Genomic DNA, 26,969 nt, shown 5'->3' with positions numbered 1-26,969 from the left:
GCAACATACAAGACTCCTGATAATGGCTCCCAGCAACGTAGTTTGTATATTGTGACTAAATATTGCCATTCAGTGTATTTGTTGAGCTAAACGAGTTGCTAAAATGTTTGAATAGATTTTGACCAAAGTCTGAGTAAGTTTTATGCTCATTTTGATTGTGAATTTGGATTGTTGTTTAACTGTGTGAGAATAGGGCCTTAATAATACAGATTAAAGCACTTTTCTTTTCGTGAACATTATTTTTTGAGAGATATGAATATAATTTTTGTTGTATTTTCACTATATGATTTTTATGTTTGTTGTGAAAGCCGAAGCTTATGACAATAAACGGCGCGGTCCGAGCTACGAATTTGAACACCTGTGTCAACTCGCCATTCTCTGCCTCTTAGATCTCAATGTACAAAATAAGGCAACATTATAATCTGTTGGCCAGAAAATTACACTAAAAGCCAGCAATCAAACGAAGTTTAATACATTTATTCGTTTTCCGTGTCGCTTATTCACCGGGAAGCAAGCTTCTGGAGCAACATCTATCTGATAAGTCTGATAAATCTGAAAACACCGGCAGGATGATCAGCAATCAGGACAACTGCTTTTACGCCAAGCACGCGACAGCTCTGGATGCTAACTATTGCCATAATAATATTGGAATAAGTTGGATCACACAATAATTTACGGTGAAGATCGGCAAAGTTTTTGACATCAAACACTTTCCTGCTCTAGTGGACACATGAACGCTACTCATCTCATCCCGTCTTTCCTGTTCATTTTGCTTTTGCTGTTGTTCTTATTCACGTTCCACTCGGGTTCAAATTGGAAGGGCAGAAATGACGACATGTTTATGCAGTTAGAGTGACACTGTGGAAGTCTGGCAGCGTGCCCATGTGACGTCACCGCCCTGTGACTTCCAACACCAATGGCGACCTACTAGTTAAAATAATTTTACAAATTTTAATAAAATGAAAACATTAAGAGGGGTTTTATTATCAAATTATTATAACACGTACTAAAATTTATCTTTTAGGAAATACATCTTTCTAACCCTGGTACCCTTGAAGAAATGTTTACATATCAATGTCTGATCGTGTTTTTCTTAATCTCTGGAAAAGAAAGTGATTTAATTGCAGGTAAACAACAACAATTAACATTGTTTCAGAGTAAAAGAAGAATTTCAACAAAAATGCATATTTTAACTGAGGAAAAAGTTTCTTTTTGTATTCATCCACCAGTCTTAGACATCGGTCTGTTGAAAGTTTACCCCACTCCTCAACGCAGAATACTTTCAGCTATAAAATGTTTGAGGGGTTTCTTCCATGTACAGCCCGTTTCAAGTCACCCCACAGCATCTCAATGGGATTAAGATTTGGGCTTTGACTCGGCCATTCCAGGACTCTCCGTTTCTTCCTTTTCAGCCAATCCTTGGTGGGTTTATGTATGTTTCGGGTCATTGACATGTTGCAGGTTCCAGTTTCTCTTCAGCTTCAATTTTTTCACAGATGATCTCACATGCACCCTCTGATACACGATAGAATTCATGGTGGATTCTATGATGGAGAGCTGGCCAGGTCCTGCTGCAGCAAAGCATCCCCAAACCATGAAACTTCCACCTCCCTGCTTCACAGTTGGTATGAGGCATAGGCAGAGTTTTGGGGCAGGGGTTGCACAACATGTTGATGACCCCGAAACGCGCGCAAGAATATTTATAATAGTAAGTTGAAAATGAGCGTTTTTTTTTTTGTTTCCCATCATTCTTGAGGGGAATTCTAAATCAGGCTGCTTAGGACAGCTATACTTTTCGCCAAGATCGTCATCCATTGAATATGATATGCCCGACGGTGTCGTGCCAATGCTGTTACCCCTCGTCAAAAATTATATCCCCTGACCGGAGCTACTGCGCTGCACTGATTTACTTCATTTCTGTGTTTTGGTGATGTGTAGTGCTGCAACGATTAATCAATTAACTCAAGTATTCCATTAGAAAAAAATAATTAAATTTAATAATTACATTTTCTTGCTTCAAGTATTCCTTTAATTAAAGTGGCGTTGTAATGGTTTATTTTGAAAGTTTTTGCATTTAGATTTATTGAATAAGGTCTGCCTCTTTTCACATGGCTGCATGCAACTGCTCCCTGTTAAGACCAACGTGTTTTTGTTTGAGCTAATGTTTTTAATGCATTCATAATTTAGTTTATAGGTATATTTGGTCGTTATTTGTGGGAATATGTGTCTGAAACATTTGTTAAGAGCATTGTAAAAAAACTTTAGCATTTTATAGCATTTAAGCTAGCGAACTTTTTCTATGTAAGTTAGCTAATTGTTCTTTTGTTGTACAGAGATCCTCATTTAAAAGGCTCAGCTCAGATATTTTAATTTTTCATGTTCCTAATCCGATTACTAAATTATTCGAACTAGTCCATCGATTAATCAACTACTAAAATATTTGATAGCTGCAGCCCTAATGATGTGGTTATCTACGAGGTTTTTAATGTAACATACATACTGAACATAGAATAAGGCAATGTTTTACTGTTTTACTTGTAGGATGACCTATAACTGTTATTACTGTAATTAAAGTCCTGTATGGAGTTTCTCCAGTATAATAAACATCGATGTCCAAAATATACAGTATAACAGTGGTTCTGGCTTCAGTTGATCAAATCGGCATAACTCATAACTAATGTGTGTGTGTGGGCTACCGCGGCCAATTTTTGAAGGGGGTAACTACATTGGCAAGACACCGGTGGTGGCTCTGTTGTACAATTAACATCTTTAGTGGGGCAAATTGAAACTCCGCTCACCATTTTGGCAGTGCTCTCTGGCATTGCATGCTCCACATTTTCAATCCTTGGTTCTTGCTAAGTAGTTGTTGTCGCTTTTGAAAAAATTTGAAAAAATGACATCCATCCATCTTGCCTCTTCGGTCCTAGGGTGGTTTTGGCTAAGCAAAGCAAATGTTGGTCTAAGGTGGTAGTCACATGATCTGTTCGAAAAATAATTTTGACCCATGATAAAAATATATTTTTTTGTTCATTTCATTCATTTTTGTTGTTTTATTGCTTTACAACTTTTATAGACAATATTTTACCGGAAAACTCTTAATTTTAAAATCATACATAGGAAAGTCAATTACAGGCAATGACACTTTCGGCCACTGGAGGCTTTGAGATCTTTTGAAATTCCTTACCAGATTCAAAAGCGTCTACAATTTTCTTTCTGAAGGCCTCAGACAGCTCCTTTGATCTCACCATGGTGTTTTCTCTCACTTCAACAGTCAGGGGCACACCAAACTGAATGTGAGGTTTAAATAAGGCAAGCCTCCTTCAAAACACTGGGTAATGATGTTGTAATCATGTGCACCTGATGCGATACACTTGTGATTTTAGCCATTTTAAGTGGGATTGAATGTGGCGGTGTCTTAATTTATTCCTCAATAAAAATTGCATTTATTTAAAATTACATTTTATAGAAAGTTGTATCTTTTTCAATCAAAATATTGATATTAAATATCCACATGACCAAATATTTATGAAAACAAAGGCTTCCATAGGGTGTCCTAATTTTTTCACGCGACTGTCTATGAAAAACTGAGAAAATGACGTGTGACCGACGAATAAAAAGCAGATAAATCAGTGTGTGGCACGTTTTATTGTGCATTCTAACATAAGCTGTAACTTAACATTCTGCTCAAGTTTCCCCATGTATTGAATCGTGGCAAGTAGCAGCTTTTTAAGGCTTTTCGCCAAGTTTCGTCAAACCTGTCCGGGGGGAACCTGCAGCTGTTTTCCCATCGATCCCGGGCCAAAGTGTCAATATGATTGATTGTGGGGGGCCGCCGAGGTATTGACAAAGCCCTCTTCCTCCTCCTCCCGCTCCTCTCGTTAAGTACTCCTCTTCCAAGTTAATGAACTAAAACACAGGGAGGGCCGCTTGAGGGGGAAGTTTATGTTCCGGGATTTTTGTTTACAGGAGCAGAGAGAGGAGGAGAATTTCTGAGTGTACAAGAATAAGGTCATAACATTTGCCTTTTTAGATTCAGTCAAAAAAAAAAAGAATAACAGACTCAAACTGCAATTATTAATGGAGTGTGATGACTGTAAATGGAAAAAAACAGATGAGACAGTTTGCCATCACACTGTGGTGATCTTCTTGTCCTTGCTGGCTTGCTTGATGGCAGCCTGCTCGCACACGATCTCCTTTAGCCGCTGCAGCCGGGTGTTCTGGGTGCTCAGGTCGCCTACTCCAGTCTGGCTGCGGTGGAGTAGCGACAGGGCGTTGATGTACTCCAACTCAGTGTAGCGCACTCCCTGATCCACCACCAGGTTGAGGAGCTCGTCCGCAGTGTTGTAGAGCATCTCATAGTACTGCCTGAAGATAAAAGAGAGGGAAAGAAACGTTTCAATGGACATCTGTCGTCGTCAACGGCAGCCAATGAGTTAAGAAGACATACAGTCATGTGAAAAAAATTAGGACACCCCATGAAATATTCAGTTCTTTATTAAGAAATGTTCAGGTGTCTGATTTGTTTTTCCTAATCTCTGGAAAGTGATTTGAGCTGGCCAAGTCCTGCTGCAGCAAAGCATCCCTAAACCATGACACTTCCACCTCCATGCTTCACAGTTGGTATGAGGTTCTTTTCCTGGAATGCTGTATTGGGTTTACGCCAAACATGTTCTCTATTTTGGTGTCCCAAGTAATTCAATTTTAGATTCATCTGTCCAAACAACATTATTCCAAAAGTCCTAGTCTTTGGCTACATTTACTCAAGCAAACTTAAGTCTAGCCATGACAGTGGGGCAAATAAGTATTTAGTCAACCACTAATTTTGCAAGTTCTCCCACTTGAAAATATTAGAGAGGCCTGTAATTGTCAACATGGGTAAACCTCAACCATGAGAGACAGAATGTGGAAAAAAACCCATAAAATCACATTGTTTGATTTTTAAAGAATTTATTTGCAAATCATGGTGGAAAATAAGTATTTGGTCAATACCCAAAGTTCATCTCAATACTTTGTTATGTATCCTTTGTTGGCAATAACCGAGGCGAAACGTTTCCTGTAACTCTTCAGAAGCTTTTCACACACTGTTGCTGGTATTTTGCCCCATTCCTCCATGCAGATCTCCTCTAGAGCAGTGATGTTTTGGGGCTGTCGTTGGGCAACACGGACTTTCAACTCCCTCTACAGATTTTCTATGGGGTTGAGATCTGGAGACCTCCAGGACCTTGAAATGCTTCTTACGAAGCCACTCCTTTGTTGCCCTGGCTGTGTGTTTGGGATCATTGTCATGCTGACAGACCCAGCCACGTCTCATCTTCATTGCCCTTGCAAATGGAAGGAGATTTTCACTCATAATCTCTCAATACATGGCCCCATTCATTCTTTCCTCTACACAGATCAATCGTCCTGGTCCCTTTGCAGAAAAACAGCCCCAAACCATGATGTTTCCACCCCCATGCTTCACAGTGGGTATGGTGTTCTTCGGATGCAATTCAGTATTCTTTCTCCTCCAAACACGAGAACCTGTGTTTCTACCAAAACGTTCTATTTTGGTTTCATCTGACCATAACACACTCTCCCAGTCCTCTTCTGGATCATCCAAATGCTCTCTAGCAAACCGCAGACGGGTCTGGATGTGTACTGGCTTCAGCAGGGGGACACGTCTGGCAGTGCAGGATTTGAGTCCATGGCGGCGCATTGTGTTACTGATAGTTGCCTTTGTTACTGTGGTCCCAGCTCTCTGTAGATCATTCACTAGGTCCCCCCGTGTGGTTCTAGGATTTTTTCACTGTTCTTGTTATCATTTTGAAGCCTCGGGGTGAGATCTTGCATGGAGCCCCAGATCGAGGGAGATTATCAGTGGTCTTGTATGTCTTCCATTTTCTAATAATTGCTCCCACAGTTATTTCTTTACACCAAGTGTTTTACCTATTGCAGATTCATTCTTCTCAGCCTGGTGCAGGTCTACAATTTTGTCTCTTTTGTTTCTTTGGTCTTGCCCATAGTGAAGTTTGGAGTGTGACTGACTGAAGTTGTGGACAGGTGTCTTTTATACCGATAATGAGTTAAAACAGGTGCCATTTAAACAGGTAACGAGTGGAGCCTCGTTAGAAGAAGTTAGACCACTTTGACAGCCAGAAATCTTGTTTGTTTGTAGGTGACCAAATAATTATTTTCCACTCTAATTTAGAAATAAATTCTTTAAAAATCAAACAATGTGATTTTCTGTTTTTTTCCCCACATTCTGTCAGTCATGGTTGAGGTTTACCCATGTTGACAATTACAGGCCTCTCTAATATTTTCAAGTGGGAGAACTTGCACAATTAGTGGTTGACTAAATACTTATTTGCCCCACTGTATTTCTTTCTGAACATTTGCAACTGTCTTTTATCTGTATTTATCGGTACAGTATATAATATCATTGTCAACAGACGTATCCGCATGTCGGTGTGTTGTTTATTTGCGAGCCACAAGACAGCTGCGTATGTGTGTCCCTGAGGTGTAATTTATAAACATTCTAATTAAACAACCCCCACACTGAATATTAAGTCAATTCACGCTGCATAGCTTACGTGTGACAAAAGAACAGAGCGATCACAATTTATTTTCAGCTGTAGTAATGAATGAGTGAGAAGGCCATTACGAGATGCCTCGGTCAGCATGTTTGGTGTCACAAATTGGTTAGCCGTCATCCTCTCCATCAACCAAGACAACATCCGACGGGACTGATGAGTCTGCTTTGTCTCGGCATTACAGTGCAGCCAGAGAGAAGCAAAATATACAGTGAGTATACAACAAAGGAAACTTTACAGGATTGGAAAGAAGAGCTTGTAGCTTCTACTTTGAAAAATTAATAGCTGAGCCCAACTGTAACGGGTGCGTGTCGTTGCAAACAGAGAGAAGCGATGACAGGGAAACGGTGGGAAAAAGTGTGAAGATAAGAAAGAAGGGAGACAAAAAGAAAAGGGTGACAGGAGGGGAGGCAGAAGGCAGTGGAAGTGACAGTGCGCCGCAGCCGGGGCTCCTAAATACAAACAGTTTTATCTGTTGACACCCCACTAGCTTCTGACACGCCTGTCAGCTGTACTTATTACCACGGGCTCTCCACCAGAGACACGGCGCGCCACTTTGGCTTGTTTGGTGCACGTGCGCCAGTGTAGTTTCCTGAAGCAGACAGGTCAGGAGCCTTCCTGTCACACGGGTGTTAGTGGAGCTGGTGGCGGGCGAAGACAGCCCTTTGTTACTTGCTGACATGGGTCAGCGCGTGGAAAAATTTCAGGGCCCAAATAAAACTGGGCCACCGGTGAAACTGTTGTCATTGTGTTTCCTTGTGTGTTTGGTCATTGAAAAAAAATCAATACACGTGAAGCCCACTTCTTTAACCGAATCAAACTACATTTAAAAACAGCCACTTGCCACAGTGCATTTCGACACCTTGAGTCCAAGAAACACAAACTCATCTGAATAATCGAGAACAGTTGCCCAGGCTTAAAATAACTTTCACATGTGTGAAAGCAGACAGAAAAACTGCTAATGATATGACCATATAGCTCTAAAAAGGCGCTGACGTATGTTGTGCGTACCTAAATAAGCCGCAGAGTCGGTGCTTGATTTGTAAATCATGCCGGAACGCAAAATACATATGACAGCGCAGGGATGACAAGATGGGTACAGGTCCCGGAACATACGCAGAAAATGGTGCTTGAAACAACACACAAATGCCCAGTTGTCATTCTGTGGGACTTTAAGCCTCAATTTCAGATCATATCCCTGGTAAAAATGTCATGACAACAATTTACAATTATTTAGGATATACTCCGCACAACACGGGTAATTGCCCACATTACCACAGGTGGGACTTACCGTACACAGTCAGCGATTAGTTTCTCAACAGGTCTAAAAATAGATTACGATAAAAAACACAAACCCATTCTTTGCTTTTTTGGAACTTGTAGAAACAACTCTAGACATTACGACACATGAAGGATGTTTTCTTCATATGTTTCCGGAAACTAAAAACTCGGGAGGAAAAAAATGTGAAGACCGAATTAACTTGCGCGGACTTTAACACCAGCTCCGTGAATCCATTCACATTTCATATGCAAGTAAACATTTTGTTGGGTTGGCATGGTCTTTCAGAGGACAAAGAGGTAAGCCATTTTGATATTTTTAACTTATTTTTTTAGCGAAAAATTGTGCCGTACTGCTTCTGTCTGACAATGAATGACCTGAAAAGAATTACAATGGTATCTGACTGCCACTGTTACCGTTTCTGTTATATATAAATGGCGGGAAACACTCAGGTGACTTGAGGTTCCGCTCTGAGACCCCCAATTTGGCCAAATTTCAGTATTGTCTGATATGCATGTGTGATACATCATTGGAAAGCTTAAAATCTCCAATTTCTGGGGGAAGAAAAATTTTGAACAGGAGGGCATTTAAAAAAAATAAAAAAGTTTTTTAAACAGCAAAACACCATCTGGAGGCGAGAGCACGCGAGAGCAGAATTACAGACGCCATGACTTTAACGAGATATTATCTCATACTTACCTTGATTCGATCCAAAAACTCGGCTCGTTTTTTCTGTCTTTTTCAGCCTTCGACACTCAAGCCATCTTTTTAACTGAACATTTTGATGTTCTTCCACATCTTTGCCAGTGAATTTGGCACCAGGCACATCATTTTCTGAGAGCATTGGTAGGTTAAGCTCTGTAAACATCTCCTTCGTACACGATTTCCATTCATTTCCTATTAGGGACAAACGGTGGCTTGTCCCTACTTAGCAACAGTAGCTAATGTCATGAATATTAATGAGCGGAAGTGACGTGTTGCTTGCGGTATGCCATTGAAGCGAATTGAAGCTAGTTTAATTTCAAAGCAGCAGTTTTTCGCAAGAGTCCGAGAGTCGAAAGAGAACAGCACAAAGGCTAGTTGCGAGATTGTTGAAATTATTAATTAAGAAAATAAATAAATAAAGCAAATGTGACACACAGAATGGCTTGCTAAAATTTGTTTAAATATATTGTTCTACGTAAAGGACGTCAGCCAAGGTCGACCCCCCACATTTTTATCACACCAATCTGGCCTTCTTTGCAAAAAGTTAAGACACCTCTGAATTAGGCTGTTTGTTTGTTTCTCCGGATGTTAGTGGTCCACCTGGCTGACTGCTGGCGCTGTAGCTGGCCCCCACTCTGGGTGGCGCTGAACCTGACCAGCTGCTACCACAGTAGCAGCCTCCTGCCCCGGCCTGGCTGGCTGTCCGTGAACCTGGCTAGCTGCTGCGAGGCGCGCCTCCTGCTGCACCTGGTCCTGCCCGTTAGCATGATCGCTGTAGCTGCCCTCATCGCCTGTTGTTGCTTTTCTGACTCATTTTGAACCATCCTTTTTCTTTTTGAAAAACGACAGTAAATACAAATTTTTTTGGCATGTTCAAAATACCGTTTGATCCTGGCGGCTTGCTCCCCAGATGCCACAAATTTACATTAAAAAAAAAAATTATCTCATGGGCGTGATTTGTTGGTCCATCTTTTCAGTGCATCAACAAATCTCTGACTCTTTCAAATGACGTCAATCTTTTATTTAAAAAAAAAATGCAATTCTTGGCATTTGTTCTGTAAATGAATTTATTAGCGATGCCGATCGATCGGGTCCGATCATGTCATTTTCAATGTATCGGAATCGGCATAAAAATATCGGACATGCCTTTTTTTAATATACAGTGGGGAGAACAAGTATTTGATACACAGTTAATGGGAAAACCCATTGGCAGTGTATCAAATACTTGTTCTTTAAATTAAATCGTTTTCTAATTGCATTTAACGTTACAGACATAATGTGTTACACTCTTCCAGAGTCTTTAGTTTAAGCTTAAGGTAGGGTTATCAAATTTATCGCGTTAACGGCGAGATTGAATATTTTTTACATTTATCACTCACGCATTGTCGCGTTCAATCTATAATGTCGCAGTTTTACCCATACAGTATATAGAGCTAAAATGCAGTGTAAAATGAGTAGAGTGAATTTTGGCAACCTTTGGAGCCTTTTTTTAAATGGCTAAAGCCTTACAATACCTCTCCCACTGATCTTTTTCTTAACACCCTATGTTATTTCCCAACGCAGAGAAGATATATCAATTGGTACCACGACGCACAGTCATGGTTGCACTACCCATCATGCATTTGGGCAGAAGTTAAACGGCTACAGTATCATTTACTGAAAGCTCAACAAATACACTAGATGGCAATATTTAGTCACAATATACAAAGTCACATTTATCCTTTAAGAATTACAAGTCTTTCTATCCGTGGATCCCTCTCACAGAAAGAATGTTAATCATGTAAATGCCATCTTGAGGATTTATTGTCATAATAAACAAATACAGTACTTATGTACTGTATGTTGAATGTATATATTCATCCGAGTTTTTTTCATTTTTTTCTTAATGCATTGCCAAAATGTATATGATCGGGAAAAATTATCGGGAATGATTGGAATTGAATCGGGAGCGAAAAAAAAAAAAAAAAAAAAAAAAAGCAATTGGATCGGGAAATATCGGGATCGGCAAATACTCAAACTAAAACGATCGGCAGCAAAAAAAAATGATCGGAACAACCCTAATTATTATTATTTTCTACTGTATATAGGAGAGGTGCCGGATCTGCCCAAATAAATCCCAGAAAACACGGAGGCCAAAATCAATAGGTGCCGGATCTTGTTCTGGCAGGATTAGGCACAAATTAACCCCTGAGTCCAGGTCGGCTTGTTGCCAGGCAACACCCGTTCACTTTTAACTTGTGGTGGACGGGACGACACCCCAAAAAATATATCTTGCAATTTGAAAATCAGCCACATGGTGGCAATATTTCAACATCTCACACATTGGGTTGTGTGTGCATGCTTCTTTGTGTGTTTTGTGAGTTCTCCATGCGTTTTGCAGTGCTGGCTGCTGGGCTTCTGCTCAGTTTTAACTCAGATCAATGCTTATTACTGTGCCCTTGTCCAGCTCACTCCCTCTCTCTGACTGCCGCTCTCTTTCCCCAAATGGGAAGAACAACCTGTCCTTAACACGCGCGCGTACATACAAAGTACATGTGTACATAGTAGGCATGTGCTGCTATGAGATTCTGACGGTCTGATAACCTTAAGCAAAAATATCACGTCGTCATTGCAATTACAGCTCTAAAATGTGTGATTTTGAGATGTCTAGGTTATTTTTTTTTCCCATTGAACAGGATTTTTATTTTTTAAAACAACATATTAGCAAATTGGAACATAAGTATAATGTTAAGTTAATATAAATAAATAAAATATTCTAAATAAAATGAAAATAAATAAACCTTCAGCCATAGCCCAATATTATTATCATCAGATTTTTGATCAAATCACATAATTTGGGCATCAAAAATTCTGGGATGGTGAGGGTCATAAAAGTATACAGAATTTGGAAAAAATTTACGGCTCCCCGGAAATTTGCCCCAAAATTTCCTATTCATTTTTAATGGGAAAAACGGCACGCCACAGCGCCCGAACAGTTTGACCGATCGGCACCGTTCCAGTATCGAAACAACCGGTATTTTCGCGCGACGCAGCTCATTTTAAAAACAGCACCGAAAAATATTCCGTTCACCCGTACACGGTGATATTTCGGAACAAAAAAAAGTGTTAAAATTTATGTAGTCCTACAATTTTTTACCAAATTATATAATTTGGACATAAAAAATTCCAGATAACAGTTGTAGATAGAATTTGGAAAAAAATTTACGATTCCCCGGAAATTTGCCATTAACTTTCCCATTCATTTTTAATAGGAAATTTCCCATTCACTTTCAATGTAATTTCCAATGGAATTTACATTGCATTGATGTCATTGATGGCTATGTATGTCCAATCTATTGATGCTAATGTACTTGGATTCCATTGACATATATGTAAGTCGATGCCATTGACGGCCATGGACGTTCAAATTTCCTATTCATTTTCAATGGCATTTACTTTGTTTAACGCCATTAACGGCCATGTTTGTCGATTCTATTGATGCCAATGTACTCGAATTCCATTGAGGCATATTTAAGTCGGTGCCATTGACAGCCATGGACGTCCAAATTACCCATTCATTTTGAATGGCATTTACTTTGTTTAATGCCATTGACGGCCATGTTTGTCGATTCTATTGATGCCAATGTACTCGAATTCCATTGAGGCATATTTAAGTCGGTGCCATTGACAGCCATGGACGTCCAAATTACCCATTCATTTTTAATGGTATTTACTTTGTTTAATGCCATTGACGGCCATGTTTGTCGATTCTATTGATGCCAATGTACTCGGATTCGATTGAGGCATATGTAAGTCGGTGCCATTGAAAGCCATGGCCATCCAAATTACCTATTCATTTTCAATGGCAAAAAAAACAAACGTCCCCAAATCAACTGGAAATGACCCGTATGACCAGGACACCCCCCCAAATGTCCACAACTGACCTGTTATGACCAAGCACGTGTCCCACAAATGTCCACAAATTAACAGGAGGTGACCTGATGTTGTCCCTGAAATGTCTCCAGAAATTGCAGTTTCGAGTTAAAAGAGTGCTTTTGTGTGTCCGGCCAAGTGTAAACAATGCCGATTCCCAATCAACGCCTCCGCGCCGCAATCAGAGCGACCCAAGAGGAGGGGGATGTTGGGGGGGGGGTGTCGGTTGTCGTAATCAAAGTTGACAAAGGGGAGAAACAATGCGTTAATCAATGCATGCTGGCCACACTTCAAGTTGTTTTAGTTGCTCTGAAAAACAAAACAAAACAAACAAAAAACACAGAATACCTAGCAAAGTCAAGGTCGGCCTCCCGCGACATGGTGATGTTTGTGAGGTTCTGCTGCAGCACAAAGATGTTCCGGCACATTTTCTTTATGCCGGACTCACTGATCCTCTTGAAGTATTGGGCGCCATTGATGAGGATGCAGGAGATCAGGTGGCCCAGCCCTGGTTGGGAGAATCGCACATCAGTGAAGACGTTCTTGCAGATCGGCGCCCCCTGGCTTACCTTCAAAGATGTACTGGAACTTGTGCTGCTGCAGGGCGGCCCCCATGGCCTCCTCAATGGCCGAGATGTCCTTGTTGAGTTTGACCACCAGCGGGTCGTAATCCATGCTCTCCACGTTGGCCACGATGGCGTAGTTGCCTTCCTTGGTCAGCGGGATCAGGTAGTGGAAGCAGTGCACTCTGAATAAAAAGGCCTAAATTTAAAAGCCAAATCACCTCATATTTCCAAGGCAACTACAGTATTTGCTGCGCTCATCACAGCTGGGTGCTATTCAGCGGTGAAATATGATTAGGAGGTGAAACACGGCGCGGTACAAGGCTTGTGTAAACACACAGCCCACAGCCTTTAAAACACAAAAGCTCCATTTTTCAAGCCCGCGAGCAAACTGTTCCGTTCAAAAGCTTTAATTGCAGAAAAACGCAGAGCAAAATGAAGCTTTGAGCTCGAAAAACGCTGCTTAATTTTTTTTTTGTTTGATCTGCTTCAACTGCGGCTTCTGAACACGGCTTGCGGGGTCACTTAGGTACCCGGAACACTTTCGGCTGGTAAAAGGAGTGCATTGATTCTTAAAAACTGACGGAAAATACAGTGGGGCAAATAAGTATTTAGTCAACCACCAATTAGGCCAGTTCTCCTACTTGAAAAGATTGGAGAGGCCTGTAATTGTCAACATGGGTAAACCTCAACTATGAGGGACAGAATGTGGAAAAAAACAAAAACAAAGAATTTATTTCCCAAATTAGAGTGGAAAATAAGTGTTTGGTCTCCTCCAAACAAGCAAGATTTTTGGCTGTCAAAGAGGTCTTAACGTCTTCTAACAAGGTTTAACGAAGTCTAACGAGGTTCCACTTGTCACCTGTATTAATGGCATCTGTTTTAACAGACACTTGTCCACAAACTCAGTCAGTCACACTCCAAACTCCACTATGGTCAAGACCAAAGAGCTGTCGAAGGACACCAGAGACAAAATTGTAGACCTGCACCAGGCTGGGAAGACTGAATCTGCAATAGGTAAAACACTTGGTGTAAAGAAATCAACTGTGGGAGCAATTATTAGAAAATGGAAGACATACAAGACCACTGATAATCTCCCTCGATCTGGGGCTCCATGCAAGATATCATCCCGTGGCGTCAAAATGATAACAAGAACGGGGAGCAAAAATCCCAGAACCACACAGGAGGACCTAGTGAGAGCTGGGACCACAGTAACAAAGGCTACTATCAGCAACACAATGCGCCGCCAGGGACTCATATCCTGCACTGCCAGACGTGTCCCCCTGCTGAAGAAAGTACACGTCCAGGCCCGTCTGCGGTTCGCTAGAGAGCATTTGGATGATCCAGAAGAAAACTGGGAGAATGTGTTATGGTCAGATGAAACCAAAATCGAACTTTATGGTCGAAACACAGGTTCTCGTATTTGGAGGAGAAAGAATACTGAATTGCATCCGAAGAACACCATACCCACTGTGAAGCATGGGGGTGGAAACATCATGCTTTGGGGCTGTTTTTCTGCAAAAGGACCTGGACAACTCATCTGTGTGAAGCAGACATGTCCAAAGTCCGGGCCAAATGCGGCCCGTGGTCAAATTTCATCCGGCCCCCAGCCTCTGTCATAAAATCAATTACGTCTGGCCCACACGAAGTCTTAATAAATTGGTCAGTAGTACTGCTACCAGCATATGAAGTAGCTTACACACTAAATGCTGCTCCTCATTTACCTACTAAAAGGCAGCTGCACTCTAAGTAACATTACCCTGTGTGACCCTTGTGACATCATGCGGGGGCAGGTAGTGGAGGGCCGTTACATTCTCTTTCCAGATCTGAAGAATCCAGTCAAAATGGCCGCCAGCCCAAAGACTACACTTCCCAGCCTGCCGCACAACGCCTCCAGGTGTAGCTGCTTGAGCCACTTAATTGCAGCTGGCCTGAAGGACAATATAAGAGACGACCAGATGAAGCGAAGGGGAAGGCTGAAGGAGATTGACAGAAACACTTGGAAGAAAGTATTTTGAAGAGAACAGACCTAAGTTGCCATTTTGAGACATTTTAGTATTTTGAAGAGAACAGACCTAAGTTGCCATTTTGAGACATTTTGGTTGATTGTTTGCTCTGTTACTGTTTGTGCCACCTTTCGGCCATTTTTCTTTTGGGGAAACCCGCTGTTTTTTCTGATTAAAGACCTTTTTGTTGGACACCTTGGCGTCTCAAGCTCCTTCCTGGCCAGGCCTACCTCGTGTGCGGTCACACCCTTTACTTCCAATTTCTAAAATGGCGACAATCAACAAAAAGAAGAAAGTTGACTGCGATGGCCGACGCTTCAAGGATATGTTGAAATTGGACAATTTCTTCACTAAAATACGCAACAACTCTGTCTGCCTCATTTGCAAAGAGACAGTCGCTGTTTTTAACGAGTTCAATGTGAGGCGATAAGACCAAACAAGACACGCTGACATGTACGACAAGATTATAGGGAAGATACGCAGCGAGAAATTGAAGCAACTTGAAGCTAGTTTAATTTCACAGCAGCAGTATTTTGCAAGAGCCCGAGAGTCGAAAGAGAATGCCACAAAGGCGAGTTGCGAGATTGTTGAAATTATTAAAAATAATAAAGCAAATGTGACACACAGAATGGCTTGCCAAAATTTGCTTGAATACCGGTATATTGTTCTACGTAAAGGACGTCCGCCAAGGTCGGCCCCCCACATTTTTACCATACCAAATCTGGCCCCCTTTGCAAAAAGTTTGGACACCCCTGGTAAAGGAAAGAATGAATGGGGCCATGTATCGAGAGATTTTGAGTGAAAATCTCCTTCCATCAGCAAGGGCATTGAAGATGAGATGTGGCTGGGTCTTTCAGCATGACAATGATCCCAAACACACAGCCAGGGCAACAAAGGAGTGGCTTCGTAAGAAGCATTTCAAGGTCCTGGAGTGGCCTCGCCAGTCTCCAGATCTCAACCCCATAGAAAATCTGTGGAGGGAGTTGAAAGTCTGTGTTGCCCAACGACATCACTGCTCTAGAGGAGATCTGCATGGAGGAATGGGCCAAAATACTAGCAACAGTGTGTGAAAAGTGAAGAGTTACTGAAAACGTTTGGCCTCCGTTATTGCCAACAAAGGGTACATAACAAAGTATTGAGATGAACTTTTGGTATTGACCAGATACTTATTTTCCACCATGAGTTGCAAATAAATTATTTAAAAACCAAACAATGTGATTTTCTGTTTTTTTTTTTCCACATTCTGTCTCTCATGGTTGAGGTTTACCCATGTTGACAATTACAGGCCTCTAATATTTTCAAGTAGGAGAACTTGCACGATTAGTGGTTGACTAAATACTTATTTGCCCCACTGTATGTGCAGATGTCATAAAGATGTGTCAAACGTCACATTTCCCAATAGAAATAAACAGAATTAATCGGTAAAATTTCAGTAGATGCCCACATAAAATGTTGTGCTTTACCCTCCCGTGACCCGCGCTCATCTCCCACCCTGCAAGCGCTTTCTTCTTCACGGCTTCATTTAACTGGTACAACTATCGAGGGAAATTCTGCGGATGAGGGGAGCCAATGGAGTGGAGCGTATTGCAGGACGCACGCCTCGGGGAGGTTTTTTTCCCCTCCTTTTCCTGACTGAAAAGCATAAACAACGTTGCATAAGTTGCAAGAAGTGGGTTGATGGGGGCTATTAAGGGCTTGCAGGGGGGAGAAGGGTTATGGTGTGGTAAATTAACTCGGATATTATAAGAGATTGAAAACACCTACACTGTATGGGACCGTAATTGGTTACACCTACAGGAAGGGAAGAAACTGGAGAGGTTGTTCTTTGCTCGCACTTCCAAAGTTTTGTCACTAATGTTAGGCAAATGCAGTTTGATCACGAAAAATTGGATAAAAATTGGAAAAATGAAGAATGAATTCATGATTAATTCATAATGATCAGAGGTGGGTAGAGTAGCCGAAATTTTACTCAAGAGTACAGTGGTATGAAAAAGTATCTGAACCTTTTGGAATTTCTCACATTTATGCATAAAATCATCATCAAATGTGATCTGATCTTTGTCAAAATCACACAGATGAAAAAACAGTGTCTGCTTAAATTAAAACCACCCAAACATTAATAGGTTTTCATAATTTAATCAGGATTGCATGCAAACAATGACAGAAGGGGAAAAATAAGTGAACCCTCTGCCTAAAGAGACTTGAAAAGAAACTGAAACCAATTTTTACCAAGCATTTTAAGTCAGGTGTGTGCCCAATCACTGATGAGTGGTTTCAAGCTGCCGTCCCCACTATAAAACACACACCTGGTAAGAGTTGTCTTGGTGAGAAGCATTGTCTGATGTGCATCATGGGTCGGTCAAAAGAGCTGTCTGAAAACCTGCGATAAAGGATTGTTGATTTGTATAAAGCTGGGAAAGGATATAAAGCCATCTCTAAAAGTCTGGATGTTCATTAATCGACAGTCAGAGAAAGTTTGGCACTGTTGCTTCTCTCCCAAGGAGTGGCCGTCCACCAAAGATAACGCTAAGAGTTCAGTGCAGAATACTCAGAGAGGTAAAGAAGAACCCTAAAGTGCCTGCTAAAGACTTACAGGAATCACTGGCGCAGTCCAACGATGTGTAAAATTATGGCCAAGAATGGTGTTCATGGGAGGACTCCACAGAGGAAGCCACTGCTGTCTAAGAAAAACATTGTTGCTCGTTTAATGTTCGAAAAAAGGCACTTGGACACTCCACAGAAGGCAAAATATTTAGTGGACTGATGAAACCAAAGTTGAATTGTTTGGAAATAACACATGATGTCATGTGTGGAGGAAAAATGGAACATATCACCAACATCAACACCTAATCCCCACAGTGAAGCATGGTGGAGGGAGCATCATAATTTGGGGCTGTTTTGCTGCCTCAGGGCCTAGGCAACTTGCAATCAGTAATGCAATCATCCAAAATACAGAAGTAAATCAACTTCAGATTGGTTTCAGTAGAAGAAAATACACGTTCTGGAGTGGCCAAGTCAAAGTCCAGACTTGAATCCCATTGAGATGCTGGGGCATCACCTAAAGACAGTGATTAATGCCAGGCAAGAAAAACTGACTTATTTTCCCCCTTCTGTCATTGTTTGCATACTATTCTCATAAAATATGAAAACCTATAACTGTTTGGTTTTAGTTAAAGCAGACAGTGGTTTTTCACCCGTGTGATTTTGACAAAGATCAGATCAAATTTGATGGTGATTTTATGCAGAAATGTGAGAAATTCCAGAAGGTTCAGATATTTTTTCTTGCATAATGCATAATTATAATATTTTACCATGTATGGTACAAAATTAGATACTTCTAATACTGTATATTCAATATACCTTTTATATAATAAATGTAATTTTAAGACATTTTTAGTGGCCATTTGACAATCATTAGACTATTTTTGAATGATGGGTGATTATTACTGATTACTTTTTGTACCTGACTTCCAGGTGCAATGCAAGCAGGCAGCGGTTGGCGATGTCCATGAAGCCCCTGCCCAGGTCAGCCAGCGTCTGTAGGATCTGCTCCCGGCTGCGCTCGCCGTCACCCATCGCCTGGCTTTCGGACGTGCACGGAGGCAACCCTGCGGCCGTGGGAAAAGTCGGGTCAAGGAATAGCTCAACTTCCCTGCTCGCCCTTCAGCTCGTCTTTGCACTTTCACTGGCCGCTTGTGCTGAGGCAGCAGCAGTAAGTGTCGGCGCACTGCAGTGTTAGCCTCACAAAAGGCCTATGCGTGCATGTGAGTGTTAAAAAAAAAAAAAAGGGGTGGGGTGCGGAGAGCACGGAAGCATGATGAGCGTGTATAAATTCAGCCCTGCGTAGATCAATGCTCGTAAATTGGCGAACGGGGAGGAAAGGGGGAGAGAAATTGGCCCCGTCACTCATATGTAAGTCTATTTGGTCAATGAGGCGAGCGTGTGCGAGTATGAAGGGTGACTGTTGAGCCGGAGAATGCAGGGGTCGGCGATCGATGTGCCGCAGTCGCGCGGCCGACTCCCCTGCTACTCTTGGCGCCTTTGCGAAGGTCACACATGGATGGCTGCCAGCACCAACGCAAATTCCCTCATGCCTTCACACCTCACGACAGTCGCAGAAAGACGAAAAAGAAGATGGCCTTTCTTTCTGTCTCACCTATTGTCACCTGCACGTCACCTGACAACAACATTGGGTACACCTGCATAGAAACAGAGCGACCCTTACTCCATTTTGAATGATACCATTTTGTGTGTACTACTACCACATTGAAGTCTCCAACTGTCATGTACGTACATCATCTCCATTCCTAGCATGTTTGCTCGGGAGTCTTATCGGCGTAATTGCAGAGTTCCTCGGCAGGCGAGAATTCCCGCGTTGCCCGCATCTTTTTGTTTGAACTGGTGAACACCCAATCCCCATTAGAGTTATTTTAAATGAACCCCCGTGATAAGAAGAGCGCACGGATCCGTCCATTCTCATCAACAAGGCAAACACGTTGTGAGGTTCAGAAGATAAAAGCTTTCCTATTAGTGTCATTCATTTGGTATAAAAAAAGGACTTGCTGGTTCACTCATTGGCTGACGGCAATAGACGTCCAATTCATTTGAACTGGACCAATTCAAATGGATTGGACATCTACTCACAACAAACTAAAAAAAGCCACATGACTGGACATCTTTCGCCGTCAAAGGAAGTAAATGAGTAAACTGGTGCGGTGTTTTGGTGACCCTAACCTCCTAATCCCTAATCTCCTCGCCTCGTGTTGCTGTTATGATATCATGCATAAACCAGTGCAGTGTTTTGGTTTCTCCAACCAAGCTGAGCCATCTCCTCACCTCCTGTGTTCGTTTCGATTTGAGTAGACCGGTGCAGTGTTTTGGTGTCTCCAACCAAGTTGAGCTATTTCCTCGTTGCCTGGCACGGCCAGACTGTTCCCCCTGTATTTTTCAAACACTGAGAGAATAGTCTGGGACCCAGCCCATTAACGGCCTCTCGAGCAAGTACAAAATCAATCATCAAATCAGATTCGTTTATTTGCGTGACGTGTTCTTAACGAGCAACGTCACTCTTCCGCGTCGGAAGTCGTCTCCACAACAACAGAGATGGCGAACAGGAGAGCTGAGAATATGTTCCAATCCACGGTAAAATCAGTTTTAAATGACCGAAAACACATCGACACAAGTCATCGCCAACAGTCTGTCTCGCGCTAGCCATGTTGAATAAACTCTGCTCTCCTCGTATGTTTACTTCCGCACGCAAGTCCCTCGTCGCGTTTCTAACGTCCACTCCGCTGTGTATGCTGTGGCTTGCTCAGCCCTGGAAATTTTATCCGCTTAATGGTGGCCAGACTCAATAGCTGGAACAGCGGTGAGTCTGGAGTACCAGGCTAATGTCCTCGCCTCCTGTTGCCGCTTTGATATGAGTAAACTGGTGCAGTGGTTTGGTTTCTCCAACCAACCAAGTTGAGCAATCTCCTCGCCTCCTGTTGCCGTTTTGATATGAGGAAACTGGTGCAGTGTTTTGGTGTCTCCAACCAAGTTGAGCTAGCTCCTCACCACCTCCTGTTGTCGTTTTGAAATGAGTAAACTGGTGCAGTGTTTTGGTGTCTCCAACCAAATTGAGCTACAGTATCTCCTCGCCTCCTGTTGCCGTTTTGATATCATGAGTAAACCGGTGCAGTGTTTTGGTGTCTCCAACCATTTTGAGCTATCTCCTCGCCTCCTGTTGCCGTTTTGATATCATGAGTAAACCGGTACAGTGTTTTGGTGTCTCCAACCAAGTTGAGCTATCTCCTCGCCTCCTGTTGCCGCTTTGATATCAATCTCCTCTCCTCTGTAATAAGTCCCGCCAACAACAAGAGACTGTGTGCTATGATTTCTCCAGGGATGGGTGTTAATTGACTTCCCGTGATTGAATTTAGGCGGATATTCCCCGCGGTCGACTTATCAGATCATTAGGAGATGAAGAAGCCGGCCCATTGGACGTGCCGGGAACCTTCGGACGTCACCTTGGCCGCCTTAAGATAACGCAAATGGCAAGACGGCGGTCGTAGGGGGTCTTTCCGGGGGTGTCCGCAAACGCGTGCGTATATACGGATTCCTATACGACTTTGATGATGCGAGGGCGTCGCAGCATGGGGGCTTGTCATTAGCGAGGACAGATGGGTGAAAAGGCTCATTGCTCCCAACTTTTCCTCTTTACTTTGCTCATTTCTACAGCGAGTGATGACACATATACATCCAAGCAGACGCAGTTTGCAAGCGAGGACATGAAAAACGGACAAACATCCTTTTAGTGGAAGATGGAGGAAAAACTAGCTCAGAAGAGCACGCTGCAGGGCCGGCGCGCATCATGAATGATTCATGAGCGACGACCGTCCAAGAATGTAAGCGCGAGAAGGAGGAGAGTTATTAATTATTTTGCTGCCCCTGGTAGAAGGAGAGCATCATCTGAGCGGCGTCCACTGAGAAGGTGAGAAAATATGAGGTGAGGAATGTCTTCACATGTTGGGGGATTAAAAAAAAAAAAAATCACCACAAGGCATCTCAGGGACTATGAAGTAAAAGATGATATTTTTTCAGCTGGCACAAACAACACCATCATCTCCTGTTGCACACAAGCCTCCGGGGCGGCCTCCGTTCTGAATAGCGATGGGATTTGAGCACTCGCTTTTAACGGACAGAGAGGAAAGTACACAATCAAGGTTATTCCACCAAAGACGATTATTGTTGTCAAATAATGCCGCGGGGTGCACTGTAAAATATTCTAAGTTGACTTTATGTATAAAAAAAAATTGCTGCTTGAGAAAATATTAATGTTACTGACATTAATTCGATGCAATTTACTTCAGGATTTTAAATTAACGTTAATAATTGGATTACAGTAACTTACTTATTGTGAACTTCCATTACTGAAGTGAACTGAACTGAACTGCTCATTCATCATTTGCAGGTGAACATTGCTTTTTTTTAACCTGAAATAATTATACAATATTTTCAATCTCTAACAAACCTACCCTCAAATAGGTCTCACACAAAAATACATACGGTCCCAGGCTTCAACTAGGACCGTGTGCTTTGGTCAGATGAGACCACGATTGAGCTTTTTGGCAACAAACACTCTAAGTGGGTCTGGCGTGCCACGAAAGATGCGCATGCTGAAAAGCACCTCATACCCACTGTGAAGTATGGGGGTGGGTCAGTGATGCTGTTTCGCTTCCAAAGGCCCTGGGAACCTTGTTAGGGTGCATGGCATCATGAATGCTTTGAAATACCAGGACATTTTAAACCAAAATCTGTTGCCCTCTGCCCGAAAGCTGAAGATGGGTCGTCACTGGGTCTTTCAGCAAGACAATGACCCTAAACATATGGCCAAATCTACACAGAAATGGTTCACCAGACACAAAATCAATCTCCTCCCATGGCCATCTCAGTCCCCAGACCTTGTTTTGTTGGCAAAAGGGGGTTGTACAAAGTATTAACACCAGGGGTGCTAATAATTGTGACACACATTATTTGATGTCAAGTAATTTTTTCTTTATGTGGAATTTTTTCCCCACTGAATGAATGCACTTGTATTGAAGGTTAGATTTTTCTCTTTTTTTCCATTAAGGTCCCATATTATTTGAATTTAAAAAAAAAAATTATTAGAAGCTAAAAAACTAGGGCTGTCAAACGCTTAAATTTTTTAAATGAGTTAATTACAGCTTAAAAATTAATTAATCGTAATTAATCGCAATTAATCGCAATTCAAACCATCTATAAAATATGCCATATTTTTCTGTAAATTATTATTGGAATGGAAAGATAAGACAAGATGGATATATACATTCAACATATGGTACATAAGGACTGTATTTGTTTATTAAAACAATAAATCAACAAGAGGGCATTAACATTATTAACATTCTGTTAAAGCGATCCATGGCTTGTAGTTCTTAAAAGATAAATGTTAGTACAAATTATAGAAATGTTATACTAAAACCCCGCTTAATGTTTTCGTTGTAATAAAATTTGTTAAATTTTCAATCAAAAAATAAACTAGTAGCCCGCCATTGTTGATGTCAATAATTACTTACACAATGCTCATGGGTGCTGAAGCCTATAAAATCAGTCGCACCCAAGCGCCAGCAGAGGGCGGCAAAACTCCATAAAACACAATTAACAAGTAGGCATTTCACTGTACTGTCATTTAAATCTGTCTGAGCTGGGCATGTGCGTTAATTGCGTCAAATATTTTAACGTGATTAATTTAAAAAATTAATTACCGCCCGTTAACGCGATAATTTTGACAGCCCTATAAAAAACACATCTTTTTCAGGGGTGCCAATATTTATGGAGGGCACTGTAAATGTAGAACACTCAATGGATTAATTGTTCTCTTTTACTAAAATATGTTATTAGAAACACATATTATTGCTGGGGATTTAAAAATCTATAATATTTAGTACATGTTTTGAAGGGGCAATGTTTTACGCGCGCAATGCACGCTGGGGGTGAATTGGACTGGACTGGGAGAATAGCTGTGCTAGCTAGCAAACGAAGCTAGTATGATGACTAGCGTGATTTTGTCACATTCTGCTGCAGGCCAGATTGTTTTGTTACAGAGATGTGAATGAGTTCCCAACGTTGTACCTGCATCCAATTCCAGCTCATCAGCAGTGTCTTTAAACCGATCCTAGGCGGCTTGCCGAGATATTGACTTGCTGTTGCTAGTTGCATCATTTTCTTTTTTTTTTTGCGTTTGTCTGCCTTGCACCGCGGTTTTCCCTCTGACTTTTTGCAATCGCGTCAATGAACCTTTTTACACAATCCCTATGTTAACTTTGTCTGCTTGCTGTCGAAAGTGAGCCGCGTTTTCTAACTCTATTGTGAAGCCAGCCCACCTATCTTTTCAATTGTGTTTCCTTTTCAGGTTTTACTACACTGACAGACAATGCATGTGGGTTGTGATTGCTTTATAAGGAAAATCACGACTCAAGTCACGCGGAAGTATAGTCCTGTGGTCTACACACTTGTCTGTTGCATGGGAAACGCGGGTTGGAATCCTGCTGGAGATCTGGACAGTGCTGTCCTGCTCATTACTTTTCCGCTAGGGTTCAAATTTGAAGGGCAGAACCGACTGCCCAGTGATGTCACCGCCCAGACTGCATTGCGTCGTCAACAACAATGGCGACCTACTAACTCTTGACACGCTCCTGAATGTTTTGTTAATACTTGGTGTGAAATTATAGTAGTATAACCTTATATAGTATGAACAGAGCTCTCTTCAACACCTTCACATCGATTTGGTAAGTATATATTGTTGCGAGCCACTTGGAGAAGAATGATAGAGACTGGCTTTTGTTTTTAACACTTGATGTTCTTGTGCCCCATTACACCGAATGACCCCAAAAAAACAACACTTTATTGACCAGACCACACAAAATAATAACAGCAATCATTATTCTCAGTCAAGGTTGCCACAACTACCCATTATGCATTGCGGTGTAACAGATATATAACAGTCGCTACGATATTTTACTCTGTTATAAACTGTCGCATGGAGTAAAATATTTACTGGCCAAATCGATGTGATGTAATTTAAGTAAGTGAAGGTGCCGAAGAGAGCTCTAGTTGACGGCACGGTTCACAGTGGACTGGAATGTTTTGGTGTCAGAAAGGTGAGGAATAACTGAAAGAACGCCCAAAGAACACTGGGTACAAAATTAACCGAGATACATCAAGTTAGGTATGTTTTCCAGCCCCAAACTACTAATTACTAATGAAAAAATCATGTTCACAACAAGTTGATAAAAATAATTTTTGGTTCACTTATCATATTCAATTAAGTTGTATATTTACAGTGGTATGAAAAAGTATCTGAACCTTTTGGAATTTCTCACATTTCTGCATAAAATCACCTTCAAATGTGTTTGTCAAAATCACACAGATGAAAAAACAGTTTTTGCTTTAACTAAAACCTCCCAAACATTTAGTGGTGTTCATATTTGAATGAGGATAGTATGCAAAAAATGACTGAAGGGGGAAAAATAAGTAAGTGAACCATCACATTTAATATTTTGTGTAACTTCAACCAGACGCTTGCTGTAGCTGCAGATCAATCTGGCACATTGATCAGGACTAATCTTGGCCCTTTCTTCTTCACACAACTGCTGTAGTTCAGTCAGATTCCTAAGATGTCTTGCATGAATCGCTGTCTTTAGGTCATGCCAAAGCATCACAATGGGTTTCAAGTTTGGACTTTGACTTGGCTACTCCGGAACGTGTATTTTGTTCTTCTGAAACCATTCTGAAGTTGATTTACTTCTGTGTTTTGGACCATTGTCTTGTTGCAGCACTCATCTTCTATTTAGCTCCAACTATCTAACAGACGGCTTCGGGTTTTTTCTGCAAAACATCCTGATAAACTTTTGAATTCATTCTTTAATGAATGATTGCAAGTTGTCCAGGCCCTGAGCAGCAAAACAGCCCCAAATCATGATGCTCCCTCCACCATGCTTCACGGTGGGGATGAAGTGTTGATGTTGGTTAGCTGTTCATTTTTCCTCCACACATGACGTTGTGTGTTACTCTCAAACAATTCAACTTTAGTTTCATCAGTCCACAAAATATTTTGCCAAAACGTCTGTGGAGTGTCCAAATGCCTTTTTGCGAGCATTAAATGAGCAACAATTTTTTTTTAGACAGCAGTGGCTTCCTCCATGGAGTTCTCCCATGAACACCATTCTTGGCCATAGACTGTGCCAGTGATTTCTGTAAGTCTTCAGCAGACATTCTCGGGTTCTTTTTTACTTTTCTGAGTATTCTGCGCTGAACTCTTGGGGTCATCTTTGGTGGACGGCCACTCCTTGGGAGAGAAGCAACAGTGCCAAACTCTCTCCATTTCTAGACAATTTCTCTGACTGTCGATTGTTGAACATGATGATGGTTTTGTATCCTTTCCCAGCTTTATACAAATCAACAATCCTTGATCGCAGGTCTTCAGTCAGCTCTTTTGACCGAGCCATGATGCACATCAGACAATGCTTTTAAAGACAATTCTTACCAGGTGTGTGTTTTATACTGGGCAGGGCAGCTTTAATCCCTTTTTGCCAAAATGTATCACATTTGATACACTTAGAATTTCAGGATTTTGAGACTAATTCAGAATTTTGAAATATCTTTCCTCAAAAAATTATAATGGATGCAAGTCAACTCATGCATCTGCAGGTTCCATGAGAAAAAAAAAACAGGATTTAGCACGGGTTATATCTTAGATATTAGAGCGCTTATTACACATATTATTATTTTTTTCTTTTTTACAAATTTGAAAAAAAAAAAAGGTTTCATTGAGACCTTATTTTTCAAATTTTGTGATTCTTTGACAATTGCTTCATATTGCAGGCATTAAAGGGTTAAACCAGTGATCAGTGATTGGGCACACACCTGACTTAAATTGTTTGGTGAAAATTGGTATCAATTGCTCTTTAAGTCGCCTTAGGTTCACTAAAATGTGAAAACCTATAAATGTTTGGCTGATTTTAGTTAAAGCAGACACTGTTTTTACATCTGTGTGATTTTGACAAACATCAGATCACATTTGATGGTGTTTTTATGCAGAAAACTGAGAAATTCCAAAAGGTTCTGGTACATTTTCAGGCCACTGTAATCAAGATCTATAGATCGTCTGCAGCTAATTTTTTTCACCACCCTGCTGACCAAAGTGCATAAAATATTAGACTCCAAAGAGGAAATCAAAATGGCAAGAAAATGTAGAAGAATTAAAATACTAAAAGTCTCTTAAACCCACTTAACTCATTGGCCGCCATTAACCACCAATGAGTTGACATTCATCAGCACGCTCCACTAAAACAAAACAAGAAATGCTTTCAAGTTGATGACGAGGGAATGAAAGAAAAAAGTACCCCCCTCCAAAAAAAGGAGGAAAATGAGT

The 26,969-nt window shown here is 41.3% G+C and overlaps 1 protein-coding gene across 1 annotated transcript in view; it reads right to left on the bottom strand.

Annotated features, from left to right (window-relative positions):
• Positions 1-3,069: 3,069 nt before the first annotated feature.
• exoc4 (exocyst complex component 4) overlaps positions 3,070-26,969 on the bottom strand; it is a 164,295-nt gene continuing 140,395 nt past the window's right edge. The window contains exons 16-19 of the mRNA XM_057854368.1: positions 18,498-18,642; positions 13,035-13,213; positions 12,814-12,973; positions 3,070-4,365 (exon numbers count right to left, since the gene is read on the bottom strand). Of these exons, the coding sequence (XP_057710351.1) occupies positions 4,128-4,365; positions 12,814-12,973; positions 13,035-13,213; positions 18,498-18,642 (722 nt within the window). The 3' untranslated portion in view covers positions 3,070-4,127. The remainder of the gene's footprint in view (positions 4,366-12,813; positions 12,974-13,034; positions 13,214-18,497; positions 18,643-26,969) is intronic.

Source organism: Corythoichthys intestinalis, chromosome 13 (assembly GCF_030265065.1).
Source record: "Corythoichthys intestinalis isolate RoL2023-P3 chromosome 13, ASM3026506v1, whole genome shotgun sequence".
NCBI lineage: Eukaryota > Metazoa > Chordata > Actinopteri > Syngnathiformes > Syngnathidae > Corythoichthys > Corythoichthys intestinalis.
This window is presented reverse-complemented; position numbering and strand designations above follow the sequence as displayed.